This window comes from Chrysochloris asiatica, unplaced genomic scaffold, assembly GCF_000296735.1.
Source record: "Chrysochloris asiatica unplaced genomic scaffold, ChrAsi1.0 scaffold00014, whole genome shotgun sequence".
NCBI classification, from domain to species: Eukaryota; Metazoa; Chordata; class Mammalia; order Afrosoricida; family Chrysochloridae; genus Chrysochloris; species Chrysochloris asiatica.
Genome location: NW_006408532.1, coordinates 12,760,214 through 12,776,345, shown reverse-complemented (window position 1 = coordinate 12,776,345; position 16,132 = coordinate 12,760,214). Strand labels below are relative to the sequence as shown.

The 16,132-nt window shown below is 43.5% G+C and overlaps 1 protein-coding gene across 1 annotated transcript in view; it reads right to left on the bottom strand.

The window, feature by feature from the left end:
- Positions 1-2,266: 2,266 nt before the first annotated feature.
- Positions 2,267-16,132, bottom strand: part of LOC102812348 (chromosome unknown open reading frame, human C9orf171) — a 221,405-nt gene continuing 207,539 nt past the window's right edge. The window contains exon 6 of the mRNA XM_006834896.1: positions 2,267-2,389. Within this exon, the coding sequence (XP_006834959.1) occupies positions 2,267-2,389 (123 nt within the window). The remainder of the gene's footprint in view (positions 2,390-16,132) is intronic.

The following is a 16,132-nucleotide window of genomic DNA, read 5'->3' as shown; positions in this document are numbered from 1 at the left end:
TGACATCTTCCTTATTTATCTCAACTCCATTGTATAGTGCTTCGATACATTTTATAATGATTTTTTTGAATTCCTTCTCCAGCATTTCCAGAGCATGGAGTGTAAGTCTCCTTCCAGCTCATTTGCCTCAGTCACTTTGTCTCGTTTCTGCACATGTGCAGATATGGTCATCTGCTTCTGTTTTGGGGGCATATTCAGGAATTAATTATCTGTGGCCTTAATACTTAGATGGTTGTTTATTTTGGTATTTTTTATGCTTTCTGATTGCTTCCATGTAGATGTGATCAGGAGATGGGCTTCCTGTTTCACTCTTCTTCCTGAGAAATTTCAAAATGCCACTGTTGGTTGTTTTGATGTAACTTAGGATTTAATTTTTGGCCTGTTTCCATTTTTGTTTACCTATCCTGCTCCACAATCCCCAGTCAGGCCTTTTTTCTAGTTATAAACAGTTCAAGGCCAGCTGTGGCCGTTTGGTTTTAATTGGAAACTGTCTCTTTAAATTTCGAGGAGATCTGTACGCATGCGTAGTAGAACCTTCCAAGGGTGGGCTGGAGTGTCCACTTGCTTAAGCACCCCTATAGTCACCAGAATGGAGGTACGCAGACAGCGAGGAACCCATGAGCAGATACCAAAAAAAAAAAAAAGAATGTCCACATCTTTATCTCCACGGTTCTGTCAGGCATCCGTGGCTGCTCTGATCCTTCTTACGCTTGGTCTCACACAAGATGGCGGCTCCTGGAGCAGCTGAGCATCTTGAATTAGAAAGCAATAGATTTCTTGCTTCTGCTACAAATTCTCCTCACTGTAAGCCTTCCAACTGTTGAAATAGTCCTTAATATGTGGTTCGGAGTTCTGGCACCATCATGAGCCTGCTTGGTCCGGTATTCTGTGTTGTTGCTGATCGAACTCTTCACTGCACTGCCACCCGATCCACCGTCTTGTTTGTTCTCCCAAACTTAACTTTTAACAGTCATGGAATTGCTGGAGTGTTAAGTGTCCACCTGTCTGTGGAGAATGGAGATGGAAGGAAGCAAGATTGAAACAGAGAGGAGATGGGTAAGGCATCTAAGCATTTATCCAGAAAGAGAAGGGTGGGGGCTTGGATTTCCAGTGTGGGAGGAGAAATAGATGGGTCTAAGATTTGTTTTTTGGAGGTAAAGTCGACAGGCTTTCTGATGGATTCGATGTGAGAAGTGAAGGAAAGAGAGTAATGAATTAGGTTTTGGCTTTAGCAACTGGGTAATGATGGTCTCATTTATGAGATGGGAAAAATGAGGGAGAAGTAAGTTTTTGGGGAAAATAACCAGGTGCTATGTCTTGGCCATGAGATTAAAGTCAGACACCTAAGTTGTGGTGTCAAATGGGCAGTTGTAACTTCCAGGGAATTCTGAGAGTTGAAGTTTAACATTTGGGACTACTTGGAGTGGAGATGGGATTTAAAACCTTGAGAATTTCCCTGACTCAGTAAAGGCCCAGTTGATATATCATGAAGGATGTTAATCTGAAGAATCTCTGCATGGTAATGTTGTCATCTAACTTGACTTCCTCATTAGTTTTATTGGTTTTCTGGTTTTCAAATAAAGACACAAGAGGAGAATGACAAATAGCATCTTTAATTAAAAATAGATTAGCATCGAACTGGTGGGGAGAAGCCAAAGAACACTCAGAAAGGTTAAGTTAAGAGGTGCCCAACAATTTGGCTGAGAAGTTCTCCAACCTGCATATCTTCAGCCAACCTCCTCAGCTTAGCACCTAGGAGGTGGGGGGTAGGCTCTTCCTGCTGTTAGGGTCTCAGAGACGTAATATTGCCATGGCAGGACATCAGGCATCCCCCCCAAAAAACAATTAAAACTCATGTTTGGAATATAAAATCAGGGCTTTCAAAGTATATCACTGTCACAAATACTGTTTATTTGTAACAGTTAATGGGCAAAATTGCAGAATCGACCCTTAGCCTTGTGTCTGAAACGACTGCCTTGTAATTTGGCTTTGTCTTGTCAGGTGAAGGCTTGAGAAGAGAGGCAGGATGAGGAGGAATGTCCCCAGACAGAAGAGTGGGGCACTGGGGTGAAGATTAGTGTTGACTGACCTAAAAAGAGGAGGGTCTATCACAAAGAATTAACCTAAGATGTGAATCTGCAGTCCTTGTAGAAGCAAACTCCCATGAAATGGGAAGTGGGTATTCTATGTGAACTGGGGCAAAAAAGGGGTGTACTGCAAGGAGTATTCTACTACGCCAAGGAGACTTTTTGTAGAAAACAAGGGGCTAAGGGTGGGTGTAGTTGCCCATTCTCAGGGCACCTTGGCGCACAGCACACTCTTCTCGGTGAGCTTTGAGTGCTCTCTGTCGATCAGCTTCAGTAGGGAATGTATGGAGATGGGGCCCCACCTGTGGACAGAAAGGAAGAGCAGGTCAGTGAGAATTAGTTCCCTGTGGATGCCATTCATCTTCATCCCCTTGCCTGCTCCTTACTTCAATCTTGGAGTAATCATAAAAATTGCTGTAATGTATTGGGAGCCTTCTATGTGCCATCCAATTAATTGGAAAATGCTAAGGATATAGATGTTTTGACCTTCAGTTCCCTGATGACCATGAAAGATGAGGCACCTCCTCATCTCGGTCACCTGACTTCCGCAGTGTCCCCTTCAGACTGTGGACTGCTTCCCAGAACTGGCTCGCCTGGCCTTTCATGCTTGCTCACATTGGCTCCTTATATTCCCTTTCTTCCTTTCCACTTTCCTCTCCTCTCGCCTATTCCTTTTATACCCCTTTCCTCCATTTCTACTCCTTGCAGAATAGGTTTAGATGAACTGGAGTTTGGATGCTGGCTCCACAGTTTACCGTTGTGTGCTTTGGGACAAGTCCTTTTATCTTTTGGAGCCATTGTGGTGGTGTTGTTAGCTGTTGTTGAGTTGGCTTCCTACTCATGACAACCTGGAAGAAGCCCTGGTAGCATAGTGGGTTATACAAGGTCAGCAGATCAAATCTACCAGCTTCTCCTCAGGAAAAAGATGAGGCTTTCTGTTCCTGTAAAGATTTATAGTCTCAGAGACCCTATACAGGGTCACTATGAGTCGGAACTGATCCCGGAGCACACAAACACCAACTACCATGGCAACCTGGAATCCAACGAGATGGGACCATTGTAATACATAGATTTTCCTGGGCTGAGTTTTGGAATAAGGTCATACCAGGTCTTTCTTCCTAGTCTCTTTCACTCTGAATGCTCCACTGAAATCTGTTCAGGATCATAGCTACATGCAAGCCTGCACTCATAAGTAGTGGTGGCTGCATATGAAGTGTATTGACTGGGAATAGAACCTGGGTCTCCTGCATTGAAAGCAAAAATTTACCACTAAATCGCCACTTCTGTTAGCCTGCCCAGTAATTGTTGGAAGGACTTCAGCTATTGCCTGTAAACAATACACACAGTTAGCTCTCAGTTACTGACCTGCTTTTCTAATTATTTTTACTTTAGCCTTTTAGTAATTAGCAAGCATTACATTTGTCCTGGAGTGATGCTGTGGGATAATACGCTAGACTGCAAGGTCGGTGACTCAAACTCACCAGCTGCTCCTTGAAAATCCTATACAAGGTCACTGTGAGTTGGAATTGAGTCCACAACACTTAACAATAACAACAACAACAACATATGTCCTGCTTTCGTTTTTATTTTTAAAAGTTTTTCGTTGTGATGTGGCTGAAAGTTTTCAGAGCAAATTGGTTTTCCATTCAACAACTCACACACATTTTGATTCTTGATGTTGATTGCAAACCCCACAATGTAACAGCACTCTTTCCACTTCCTCCTTATGTTTATCTCCATCCTTCCATCCTTCCTTTTCTATTTCTTTCTGCCTTCTGAGCTTTATGCTTCAGGAAATGCTGGTTGTTTTTTTTTTTTTATCTTATATGATTGATTGTTCAAATAAGTGTGTACCTTGCTGGTGTTATTGTTCAGTTTTTCCATTGTTTGACTCTAAGTTGAACCACAGGATGAGTCCAGTTCCAGTCCTGTCTTGGGGCCATAAGCTGGGAGTCCCACCATTCTCTACCAGACCAATAAACCTAGTCTTTTTTTTATTATTATTATTGGTTTGTTTTATGATTTTGAATTTTGTTCCACATTTTCTTGTTTGCCCTGTTTTAAAACTGCATTTATAATTACTTTTCAAAATTTAAATTTAGTTTTACATATTTTTCAATTGCGGTAAAATACAAATAACGTAAGATTTACTATTTTAGCCATTTAAAAACGTACAATTCAGTGGCATTTGGCACAGCCACGAAGTTGTACAACCATCACCACTGTTAGTTCCAGCATCTTTTCATCCCTTCAAATGGAAACCCTGGACCCATTATCAGCCACTCCTCTCTCCCACCTCTCCTCTGCCCTGATAATAACTATTCTACTTTCTGTCCCTTTGAATTTGTCTATTCCAGACTTTTCATATAAGTGGAATCATACAATATTTGTCCTTTGACTCAATCCTAGTGTGGCGCTGCAAGATAATGCACTGGACTGCAAAGTCGGCTTGAACCACAAGACTGGTGGTTGAACCTTACCAGCTGCTCCTCAAAAATCCTATCTAGGGTCACTGTGACTCAGAACTGAGTCCACGGTGCTTAGCAACAACGTCTGTAAGGTTCATCCATGTCATACCATGAAGCAGGACATCGTTCTTTTTAGGTCTGAATAATTTTAGTTGGTACATATATTGTTGTCTGACTCATAGCAATCCTGTATAGATTTTCTGAAGAATAGCTGGTTGACTTGAACTGCCGACCTTGCGGTTAGCAGTCCAGTGCTTATCCTACAGTGCTACACCAGGACCCCATGGTACGTATGTTCCATATTTTATTTATCCATTCATTTGCTTATGGGCATTTGAGCTGTTTCCACCTTCAGGCTACTGTGATAATGCTGTTTTGAATATTTGTGTACAGGTGTCTGTGTGGACATGCCTTCATTTCTCTTAGGTATATAGCTGGGAGTGGAATTGCGGGGTCACATAGTAGTCTTTTGAGGATACATTTGTCTTTTAAGAGAGGGCATGGCTAGAACTAACTCCTGCTTTTGTTATTGTTGTTGTTAAGTGCCGTTAAGTCAGTTTCGACTCATAGTGACCCTGTATAGGGTTTCTGAGGAGCAGCTGGTGAGCTTGAACTGCCAACCTTGCATTCAAACTGACCTTGCAGTCCAGCACATTAACCTACAGTGGCACACAGAACTCACACCCTGCTTTTACTTTCAGTCAATTACTAAGAACCATACTTAAAGAAAGTCCCTTGTGATGACTCATCTGTTCCATGTCAGGGGTGAGAACTGCCCCAGAATTACAGCTACAGAGGGAAAGAATTCAGGAGTAAGTGCTCCTGGGCATCCTGGTCTGAGTGGGCAGGAATCATGAAAGGGCAGCAGCCGGGAGCCAGGCTGCCTGGATGTCCCATGTCCCAGCATTCCCCATGCTGTCCAGGCAGCAGTCCACTGTGTCACAAATATCTCCCAACAGCCACCTGGAGTCACCGTGGACAGGGGCCTAGTAGTCAATGTCTGTCCTTAAAACACCACTGTTCTAATGTAGAAATACTGGACTGCCAACCTCAAGGCTGGTGGTTTGAGCCTGCCAGCCACTCCAAAGGAAAAAGATGAGTCTTTCTGCTCCTGCAAAGATTTACAGCCTCAGAAACCCTATACAGGTTCGTTATGAGTTGAAATCGACTTGATGGCACTTAAAAACAATAACAGTATGGAACTAAATTCAAACTCATAAAAAAGACCAGGCTTCCTGGTCAGTTAGAGATTGGTGGAACCTCGAAACTATGGTTGTTAGTCACCCTTCAGGTTTGGAACTGAACTCACCCTTGTGACTTAATTTTCAGTCAAACATTAGATAGATCTATGTTGTTGTTAAATGCTGTTGAGTTGATTCCAACTCATAGCAACACTGTATAGGGTTTTCAAGGAGTGGCTGGTGAGTTTGAACTGCCAACCTTGTGGTTTAAACCAACCTTGAGGTCCGGTGCATTATCCTACAGCACCACATCTATAAAGTGAACAATAACACTAGTGAGGTATGCACACCTTAAAGTAATCAACTATTTGAGATCAAAAGGACAGCATTTATCCAAGGCCAAAGTTCAAAAGAAGGGTTAGGAAAGGAGGAATGGGAACAAGAAACCCAGGGAGGAAATAAGATAAGTGATGTTACATTGAAGGCATTGTAATCAATGGATAAAATAAGATGTGTATGAATTGTTGAATGGAAAACTGATCTGCTCTGTAAGCCTTCACCCAATTCACGATAAATAGTGAAAACAAAAACAAAACTGCTTTTCTGTGATCAAAGCCTACAACAAGCCACCCTGTCTTGACGGCTGTCAGTGTTCCTTCATTGGGAAGATAAGCTAACTTCTCTCCTGCTCTGTGGCAGCCAGTGGGAAGGAAGAAGAGGGATGTTCCAGGGGAGCCAGATGGCTAGCACTCAATAGCACCAGAGCCAGAGTTCAATAAAGCACCACCTTACCCGTTCAGAAGAAAGCACGCGAGGGAGACAAATCCAAGGAGTGGAACCTTCTAAAGTTAACATTTTATGTAATCAGTGTTTCAGATTGCCCTTCTTTCCCAAGAAGCATTCATCAGTGAAAACTCCTCTTGCCTCCTAGTGTCTACCCTGTCGGTTCTATTGACCTCCACATTCGAGAAAATCTAACTTAGTAACTGAATGCAGCAACCCTAAAATGTTGTTCTCCCCTTTAGAAGAACCCGAGAGACACAGAGTAGAAAGGGTCAGGTTCACTTGTTCATTTATGCATAATCCATTCATTCATCATTCATTCATTCATTCATTCATGCAGCATATTCCTTGATCATCATCCAGGCTCTGGGGATACAGCAGTAAATACAAAAGTAGGGCCCTGCCTTCATGGAGGTTTTAATCTAGAGAAAGAACAGACATGGACAATATATACACAATTATTTCATTATGCGTGACAGAGTGAATGAAGATGGGGTGTGTGTGGTGAGAACTAATAGTACAGGGCCAACCCTTGTGGGAGTCAGGGACACCTTCTGAGGAAGAGATAGTTCAAGGGAGGCTGGAGGGATGGGCAGGGCTTGCCCAGGTAAAGGGAACAGTGTGTGCTGATTCTGGGCTCTAACAGAGCTCAAGGTCATGAGGGAAGAGGCAGCCTGAGGTAAAGCTGGAGGATTTGGCAGGAAGCACAGAAGGCTGTGCCATGTCTTCAGGATATAGCAGGACCCGTTGTCCTGGAGCCCTCTACAAGGCTCTTGTCAAGCATTCAGGCCAGAGTTGCCCACAGTGCACTGCAGGCAGCCCAAGGTGACAAAAAGAGAAACACGGGGTAAGGATAAAATGCTTATAGCAAATGGAGGGAACATGACGAGGAGGAATCTGTACAGAAGTGTCTCTGTGCTTGGTGAGGGCCTGGGGTGGAGCCCCTCCTCCACTCCCACCCAGGGGAAATTCATGAAACTTAACCCGGATTCTGTGGCCTGCATGTGGGCTCCTGAAGGTGGAGAACTGGAGTAATGTCACTGCTGAGTCCAGTGACAGAGCTCATGCAGCTGTAAGCCACTTCAGACCTCATATCCAGCTTGTGTCCACTGCCTGCCCCAGGACACCATTAGGCCACGCCAACGTGCAAAGTCTGGGTCACCTCTTAGTAGCACCATGACCCATACAGGCTGCCAACCTCAGGTCCAAGAAGCTGTGCTTGATCACAATCAATGGGCATGAGGGCCCAACAGAATCCAATTTGGACTGTGGTTGGAATTTTACAGATGAGGAAACTTTTGAGTTCCAAAGCTAGGCTCAGTTCAAGATTGACTCCATAGAGAAACTCTGACCTCGCCTCCCAATCATTAGATGCTAAGTTTTTGATACTGTCGAGAGCATTCCATCACAGCTGCAGTTCATGGTGCATCCAGGTGCTCCCAGCATTCGCCTGTAGACGTGAAACCAGAGGCAGGGGGTGCAGAAGCATAGTAAACAAGTTTCCATTGAGTCCAAATTGACTCATGGCGACTCCATGTGTGTCAGAGCAGAACTGTACTCCATAGGGTTTTCAATGGCTGATGTTTTAGAAATAGATCATCAATAGGGGCCTCTGGGAAGACTCAAACCTCTAACCTCTTAGTTAACAGCCAAGCTCGTTAATCATTTGTATCATACAGGGACTCCAGAAGCTTATTAGAACACTGTTAAATGGTGTTGAGTAGATTTAGCTAGTTACTTCAGGACATAGAACCATGTCTTTTATTCTCTGGTGATATATAAACCCTTTGGAGTCTCTGCATAAATCTATGCATTCTCTTTGGGAAAAACAAAACAAAAGCAAAATCCAAATGTCTTTACATACAAAACAGTACAGGCAGTTTCAGAGGTTTTGTGTGCCTCTTTATGCACCATGGGCATCATCAGAATTACCTGGAGCTCTTGTAAACCAGGCAGGTGCCTAGGCCTTATCCCAAAGCTGAGTCCAATAGGGTAGAGTCCAAACTGTGTGTTCTTAACACAGTCACCTAATACCCAACCAGATCCAGGGCTCCCAGAGCTAAACACCCAGTGCTCACTCATTCTGATCAACGAAATCATGATCTTGTACTCAGCTCAACTTCCAGCTCAGAAAAAGTTTCCAATAGGTTCACAAAAATTATTGGAAAAAGAGAAGGCCCTGCACATGGTGCAGGGAGAAAATAGCGAGTAAACATAGGCTTTGTTTGGGGTTTCCCTTTGTGTCCCCCCTGGCAAGTGATGGATTTTTACACCATGATACTATTTTTCCTGATACCTGCAGTTCCCCAAAGGCAGCTATAGAAGCTCAGTAAAGATGGTTGGGATGTCCAGCCAGGCTCAGGCTTGCACATTCATATTGGCAACAGTTGTGTCCCTGGTGAGCAGTCACCAATGATTCTTAACAGGAAAGCACAACTCTGAGTTTCTCTGTCACTTCCTCACATCTCTCCTTGGCCCCAGGTCACTCCCTGGTCTGTTTAGCATCCAGGAGTGGGGGTGATACTGATGGTGGAAGGTGGTGATGTTGATAGTGGGTGGTGCCATGGAAGCGTGTCAACACTTAACCTTAGCTCCTGAGGAAGAGCTGTCCATGATACTTTCAACATTCTTCTCCAACACTATAATTCCAACACATCAGTTCTTCTACAGTCTTCCTTATTCATTGTGCAAATTTTACATACATATGAGGCAACTGAAAATACCATGGGGTAGACACACCTTATCACTCAAAATGATAACTTGGAGGTCGTCATTGTTGTTAAGTGCCATCAGGTAGGTTCCGACTCATAGCGACCCTGTATAGGGTTTCCAACTGCTCTCTCGGAAACCCATACAGGATCGCTATGGGTTGGAATCGACTCAATGGCACTTAACAACAACAACGATATCTAAAAAGAGATTGACAAACATCTAAAGAGGACACCAGGGTCAGTTGGCATAACATTGTCCACAAAGATAATGTTCTAACTCCTACTTTGGTGAGTAGTGTCTGGGATCTTAAAAGTTCATGAGTACCCATTTAACGTGCAGCTAGTTGTCTCTCTATGTGTGGAAGAAACAAGAGTGATGAGAATTGAAGAGGCTTGGAATCAATTTGTCCAATGGAGTAATGGAACACGTGAACATCAGTCTCCACAACTCTGAGACCAGAAGAATTACATGGTGCTAGCTACCACTACCAACTGCTCTGAAAGGGATGATATTAGAAGATCTCAGATAGAGTGGGAGAAAATGTGTAACAAAACTCAAAATCATTTAATAGTAATAAAAAATGACTGGGTTCACTCACTGGTCAAAAAGAGACTGGAAACATCTGAGACCATGGCCTTCAACTATTATTCAGGTCTGGAAAAGAACTCACCCTTGTGGCCCAATTTTCAGCCAAGCAGCAGATAGGGGAGGCAGGGAGGGAGAACATCATGCTTACCATGGAATGGCCAGTCATTCAAAATCAAAAGAGCAACATTTACCCAAGGACAAAGTTGAGAAGGAATGGGAAGGGAGGTGGACTAGAAATAGTAACCACAGAGAGAAATCAGAACAACTGTTGTTGCAGGATTGAGGACTGCAGTCATTGATGTGAAACAAAGTATATGATTTGTTAAATATAAAACTATGATCTCCTTTCTAAGTCTTCACTCAATTCACAATAAAAAGTTTAAAAAGGAAATAGAGATTGACTCAATATGCACCCTAAACTAATCATGTGTCATTAACATAACAAAAACAATTTATTCCCAAATGGGATTATAGTAACAGGAATTGCTGTTGTTGTTAAGTTTCCTCAAAGTTCCAACTCATAGCAACCTTATACAGGCTTTCCAAGGAGACGGCTGGTGAGTTTGAACCACCAATCTTGTGGTACAAACCGACCTTGTGGCCCAGTGCGTTATCCCACAGCGCCAGCGCAGAACTCCAGTCATAGGAAAAAAAGCTAGGATTTGTTGTAATGGTAGATGCTGTCAAGTTGGTTCCTACTCATAGCAATCCTGCACAACAGAAGGAAACACTGTTGGATCCTGCAAAATCCTCACAATTGTTATATTTGATCACATTGTTGCTGCCCATCTTGTTAGGAGTCTTCCTCTTTTTCATTGACCTCCCACTTTACCAAGCATGATGTCCTTCTCCAGAGACTAGTCCTTCCTGACAACATGTTCAAAAAAAAAAAAAAAGAGACAAAATCTTGCCATCATGACTTCTACCTTATATGGTCGGTATGGGGTGGGTCTTTAGAAAAAGAGCGGAAATTGGGTCTAATCTGAACTCTTGATAGCTCATCATTCCTAACCAGAAAACAGTAGTCCAAGCAGCAGGGGAACCTTTACAAACTATTTCTTGGAGGCCCAGAACTGATATCTTCAGCCCTTATTGTCAATGTAATATTAGAATCAAATCAGACTTTTTTTTTTTTTTTTTTTTTGGCAACAACATTTCCCACAAGTCTGGAAACATTCCCATGGGGAAGATGCCATCACTGTTTCCATTTTATAGATAGGGAAATTTAGGCTCAAAAGGTTTCAGTCCCTTGTCCACAGTCACACAGACTGAACCCAGGGCTCTGGGCCCAGAACTCTTAATCACTATAGGACATAGTCCTTTAAAAAAACGCTATGGAATGAGTCAAGGAAAAGTCCTGGCTCCTGATCCCACCCACTCTCTCTCCCCTCCTAAAATAGCAGCTCAGGCAGAGACGAGGCTCCTAATTATGAGTCAGGCCTCCATCTCATGTGTGGTCACGACCTCATGGACCCCTGGAGTCAAAGGATGAAGAGCTATGAAGCAAGGAATTCCTTCTGAGATGTTTCTAAATTAAGCCATCTGCGGTCTGTCTCTGCCTGGAGCTAAGAAATTGTACCGGCTTTGGCAGGAGACAGCTTTGCTGAATGGAGCTCTGAGCTGCTGTAAGGTCAATGCAGGTAAATAAAAGGCAAGCACCGTGCGGCCTGCTAGCAGCCCTGGGAGTCGGGCAGTGTGGCCTCACCCTGGGTTATGACGACGCTGTTCCTGGGTGCATGGAGAGATCTGTGTGGCTTTGTACAAGCAAGGATGGAGTTCTTCCTCATTCAATACCCTGGGGATACACAGTGAGCAAGACAGGCCAGGACCATGCTCACGTGGACCCTGAAGGCAGATGTGGGTGGCAGGCATGAAACACACGATACTAGTAATTGTTCCAAACAGCAACAATTATATGAGGGGGTGTCAAAAAGTTTGTGGAAAATTCTATTTGTACAAGAGCGGTTTCAGGCAGTGATTGTGGATTGTGGGGGGAAAGCTTCCTTCACCTGAGGGGACTGAAAAGTCTCTCTAGGGAGGATGAATGAGCTAGCCAGAGGAAGGGAAATCAGCAGAGTACGCTAGGCAACAGGGGTCAGTCAGAACTCTGAGATGGGAAGAAGTGGGGTGAATCAGAGGAATGAAAGCAAAGCCAGCATGGCTGAGGGCAGCAAGATGAGACTCGAGAGATGAACAGTGGTGACATCTGCCCTCTCTACTCCCTCCAGTTCCAGCCGCCCCAAGCGGACTCTGACATGTGATAATCTCATGTGCATCAGAGTAGAAAGGCGCTCCATCAGATTTCAATGGCTGATGTTTTGGCAGTAGATCATCATCAGGCCTTTCTTTCTAGCCTATCTCAGTCTAGCAGCTCTGCTAAAACCTGTGCGGCATCATAGCAACATGCAAACCTTCAGTAGCACAAGGATGAGGACTGCTCTTGAGGTACAGTGAATGGGAGTTGAACCGGGTTTCCTACACAGAAGGTGAGAATTCTACCATGTAACCACCAATTAGTGTTGCTCTTGTGGTTGTTATGTGCTGTGGAGTTAGTTCTGACTCATAGTGACCCTGTACAGGGTTTCTGAGGCTGTAAATCTTTACGGGAGCAGAAAGCCTTATCTTTCTCCCGCGGAACAGCTGGTAGTTTCCAACTGCTGACCTTGTGGTTTGCAGCCCGATTCGTAACCACTAAGCTACTGCTTTCTAATGAAATTTCTCTGGTGTCAAAGTACCCTGTCTGAATAAGATTCTTTGGTATCTGTTGAGGTTTTACTTTGAGTACTTGCTTGAAAATTCTGATTTATTTAATAACAGAAAGTCCATCTGTACAATGAACTGGCACCATCACAGAGAAAAACCCATGTGATCTGGGGTAGGAGGCAAGGTGTGCCCATCATCCTTTCATTGATCTATTCAATATTTCACCCTGTGGACTCCTGGTGTGGCACTGTAGGATCAGCACTGGACTTTGAACCACAAGGACGACGGTTCAAACCCACGAGCTACTCCTTGGAAACATTATACAGGGTCACTTTGAGTCAGAATTGACTGGACAGCACTTAACCAACTTAATTTCAGCCCATGAATATATATATAAGTATCCTTTATGGGCCAGGCATTGTCCTAGACAATGGGGTGTCATGAGAATTTAAGCTTCTGTTCTTATGGGGCAAGAAAGCCAGTAATACAAATATAATTGCAAAACATGCACAGAGGAAACACACACCTATGACACTAAAGGCAGACACTGGAGTGATGAAGCTACAAATCATGGAATGCCAAGGCTTGCTGGAAGCTACCAGACACTAGGAGACATGGAACACATTCTTTCCTAGAACTTCGGTAAGCGCAGGGCCCTGCTGACACCATAATATCAGACTTGTAGCCTGCAGATCTATGAGAGACAGAATTTGTTGTTTAAAACCAAAACCCAAACATCCATATAATTTACACAACTGAGGATTTCACTGTAATTGTGCTAAGTACTTGTTTTAGTTATCTACTGCTGCTGTAACAGAAAAACCATGAGTGGATGCCTTTAACAAACAGAAATTTAGTCCCTCACAGTTTAGGAGGCTACAAGTTCAAATTCAGAATGCCAGCTGTAGGGGAGTTTTTCTCTCTTTGTTGGCTCTGGGGAAAGGTCCTTGTCTCCTTTCAGCATCTCTAGGCCCAGTATTCCTTGGAGATCTCCACACGTATTGGCATCAGTCTTCCTCTGGATCTAGGGGTTTCACAATACAGGGACCCCAGGTTCAAAGGACACACTCCACTGCCAACTCTTCTTTCTTGGTGGTAGTAGTTCATTTCTTTCTCTTTTTATCACTTAGATCAAAGGTGTAAGCCACACCATGGGAAACTCCTTTACATCAGATTAGGGTTGTGGTGGGATTAAAGGTATTGTGTTGTTGTTGTTAAATGTCATCAGTCAGTTCCAACTCATAGAGTGGATGGTGGATTTGAACCACTGACCTAATGGTGAGCAGGCTAGTGCTGATCCTACAGCACCACACCAGGACTCCAAAGTTATTGTGTTGTTGTTGATAAGTGTCGTTGAGTCAGTTCTGACTCATAGCGACTCTGTATAGGGTGGGTTTCTAAGAATCAGTTGGTGGGTTTGAACTGCTAACCTTGTAGTTCACAGTCCAGTGCTGATCCTACAGCCCCACACCAAGTGGGTATGTTGTTAGTGCTGTTAAGTAGGTTCTGGCTTATAGTGGCCCTTTACAGGGTTTCCAAGAAGCAGCTAGTGTGTTTGAACTGCCAACTTTGTGGTTCACAGTCTAGTGCTGATCCTACAGTGCCACACCATGAGTCCAAGGGTATGGGAGCTTACCTTCAGTTCTGCTATTGGTTTGTCACATCAGATGTCATCATGAAAAATCATCACATAACTGCCACATTGCATGATTACACAGCTGCCAAACCACTGAGAAACAAGATTCAGACAAATTGGCACATTTTTTTTGTGTGTGGGAGACACAATTCAATCTATGACAGGACTATAAAAGAAATACCAGATTCTTTTGTTGTTGTTAGGTGCCATTGAGTTGGTACTGACTCACAGTGGTCCTATGTACAACACAACGAAACATTGCCCGGTCCTGGGCCAACCTCACTATTGTTGCCACAATTGAACCCATTGATGCTGCTACTTTGGCAGTACATCTCGCTGGGGGTCTTCCTCTCCTTCTATAACCCCCCGCCTTACCAAACATGATATAGTTCTCCAGCGACTGGCCCCTCCTGACAATATGTCTGAAATATGAAAGACAAAGTTTGGACATTCTGGCCTCCAAGGAACACTCTGGCTGCACTTCTTCCAACACAGACCTATTTGTTCTTTTGGTAGCCCATGGTACTTTCAATATTCTCCTCCAACATCATAACTCAAATGCATCAATTCTTCTACAGTCTTCCATATTTACTGTCTAGCTTTCACATGAATATGAGGTTATTGAAAATTCTATGGCTTGGGTCAGGCACACCTTAGTCCTCAAGCTGACATCTTTGCTCTTCAACACGTTAAAATGGTCTTGTGCAGCAGATTTGCCTAATGCAATACATCTTTGATTTCTTGCCTACTGCTTCCATGACTGTTGATGGTTGATCCAAGTCCTTGACAACTTTAATCTTTTCTCCGTTGATAAGAATGTTGTTTATTGGTCCCGTGGTGAGGATTTTTGTTTTCTTTACATTTTGATGCAATCCATGTCAAAGGCTGTGGTCTTTGATCATCATCAGTAAGCAAGGGTGTATCATCTGCATATCACAGGTTGTTAATGAGTCTTCCTCCAATCCTGATGCCATGTTTTTCTTCATATAACCCAGCTTCTTGGATTATTTGCTCAGCATACAGGTTGAATAAGTATGGTGAAAGAATGCAATCCTGTCGCACACCTCTCTTAGTTTTAAACCATTCAGTGTTCCCATGTTCTGTTCTAACATGCCTCTTATTCCGCGTATAGATTCTTCAAAAGCACAATTAAGTGTTCCAGAATACTAACAGTTCGCGATGTTGTCCATAGCTTGTCATGATCCATGATCTTACAGAAGCAGATTCTATAAGAGTTTGTAATACCGTCACTGAGTCAATCCTGACTCATAGTGACCATAGGGCACAATAGAACTGCTTGCTCCATAGGGTTCAGAAGTGGTAAATCTTTACGCAGAAGCCGACTTGAGTTGGTTCTGTATAGGGTCTCTGAGGAGTGGCTGTGGGTATGAACTGCTGACCTCGCAGTTAGCAGTCCAGTACTTATTATGTAGAGCCACTGCAGGGCAGAAGCTGACCACTTCACCTTTCTCCAGCAGAGAAGCTGGTGGATTTGAGACACAGACCTTTTGGTTTGCAGCCCAATGTTTAATCTACTGTGTGGCCAGGACTCTAAATACAAAGAATCAAATTCATACTTTGGGGCCAGTGAAGACTTCTCCTGTTGAAATAGTGTAAAAGCAGAGACTCAAAGGATGTGGCAGAGATGGTAAGGGAAAGTGGGGGTGGAGGTCCCACATTAACAGAAAAATGGGCAGAAGAGATGAATAAGCAACTCACACAGAGGAAATACCTGAATGGCCAACAAGCATAGGAAAAGGTGTTCAGCCCAACGAGTAATCAGGGAATAGCAAACTAAGACAATGAAATATCCACCAGGTTGATAATAATAATTTTGGCATCAGAAACGGAAACTTTTGTATGCTGCTACTTTCATACACGCCTGAACTGAGAACCATAAGGTCAGCAGTTTGAGCTCACCTGTCACTCCAAGGGAGAAAGATGACACTTTCTGCTCCCAGGAAGGTTTAAAAC